General features: G+C 37.5%; 1 protein-coding gene across 1 annotated transcript; it reads left to right on the top strand.

Moving 5' to 3' along the window:
• Positions 1-345: 345 nt before the first annotated feature.
• LOC117630456 (protein PHLOEM PROTEIN 2-LIKE A1-like) lies at positions 346-816 on the top strand. The gene is made up of 2 exons (XM_034363175.1): positions 346-359; positions 447-816. Exons 1-2 carry the CDS (start codon positions 346-348, stop codon positions 814-816), a joined length of 384 nt encoding a protein of 127 aa, XP_034219066.1.
• The last annotated feature ends 567 nt before the right edge of the window (positions 817-1,383 follow it).

Raw genomic sequence — 1,383 nt, 5'->3', positions numbered from 1 at the left:
CATGCCTGCAGCATGACAGATATATGGGTTCTAAATGTTCCAACTCCCTAAATGGAGATTATCCATGCCCTACTATAACATAACGCTCCATTGGAGGTTATNTCTTGATATCACTTGGTCTGGAGACCCTCGTTACTGGCGCTGGGTGCAAGAAACCAGGTGCCAAAAACGTCAATACATAACTTATGCCAGTTTCTCGGTTTCTCCAGTCCTATTGAACATTTGAAACAGATAAAATATACAACAAATTTTAAATATATATCCAGATATTTCTCCGATGTCCAGACGTTATCACCATGCCGTCTACATGGTAATAACATCCAGACGTTATCCTCTTTGTTTACAATGGCGTCTACATGGTAATAATGTCCAGACATCCGCGAGAAGAACTGTATATCATACTAATTCTATCAGTAATCTTAGTCCTAACTTAGGCTTCATTGCAGTGATGGTTCCACTGAAGCTGCTGAACTCTTAAAAGTATGTTGGCTAGAAGTGCGTGGAAAACTTAAGACCACAGAGCTGTCACCAGGAATTCGGTATGAAGTTGTATTTGTGGTCAAGCTGCAAGCTAAAGCTTATGGATGGGATGTTCCCGTGAATCTCAAACTCACTGTCCCACACGCTTCAGAGAATCGATGGAGTAAAGTTAATTTGACGGATAAGGCAAGAGAGAAATGGATAGAGATTCCGGTTGGCGACTTTATTGCATCACCCAAAAAACCTGGGGACGTCGAGTTTTCATTGTACGAATATGATGGGAGATGGAAGAGCGGACTTGTTATCAAAGGTGTTGTCGTTCGGCCAAAGTACTAATAACTTGGCATATGAGCAGAGAGATGATGTTCTGGTTTTTTCATTTCAACGCAGAAATGAAAGAACTGCATATGTAATAAATGATAGCATATGGTTGTTAATTAGCAAGAGCCTTCTGTTGGCGAAGTTTTAAAAACCTTCTATTGGCATTTCCTTTTTCTTTTTTTTTCTTTTTTTTTCTGAAAAAAACCAAATCAATTGCAGCAGTGGCTGTGTAGATTAGCAAGAGCCATGCAACTCAGTAAAGTAATTCCACACACAGGCAGCGGCGAAGCCAGGATTTCATGTGTATGGGGGCTTCCTACAAATTATAAAGAATCAAAAATTTGAATTCACAATACATACAAAAAATACTGTATATATCACATATATCAAGAATATATTGCTTATTGGTTGCAATCATAATTGTTCTCGACAAAGGGATAGATAAATACATTCTAAGCAAGAAAAATTGCAAGAGTTAGACAAAGAGTAGCAATTTAGCAAATATCTTTAAATCTTTTTCCCCCATTAAACCCAATAGAAAGAAGAAAAAAAAAATCAAAATTTCCCAAATTAAAAAAAATC

This window comes from Prunus dulcis, chromosome 6 (genome assembly GCF_902201215.1).
Source record: "Prunus dulcis chromosome 6, ALMONDv2, whole genome shotgun sequence".
In the NCBI taxonomy this organism is placed as follows: domain Eukaryota; kingdom Viridiplantae; phylum Streptophyta; class Magnoliopsida; order Rosales; family Rosaceae; genus Prunus; species Prunus dulcis.
The sequence above is the reverse complement of the archived record's forward strand: the minus strand, read 5'-3'. Positions and strand labels throughout refer to the sequence as shown.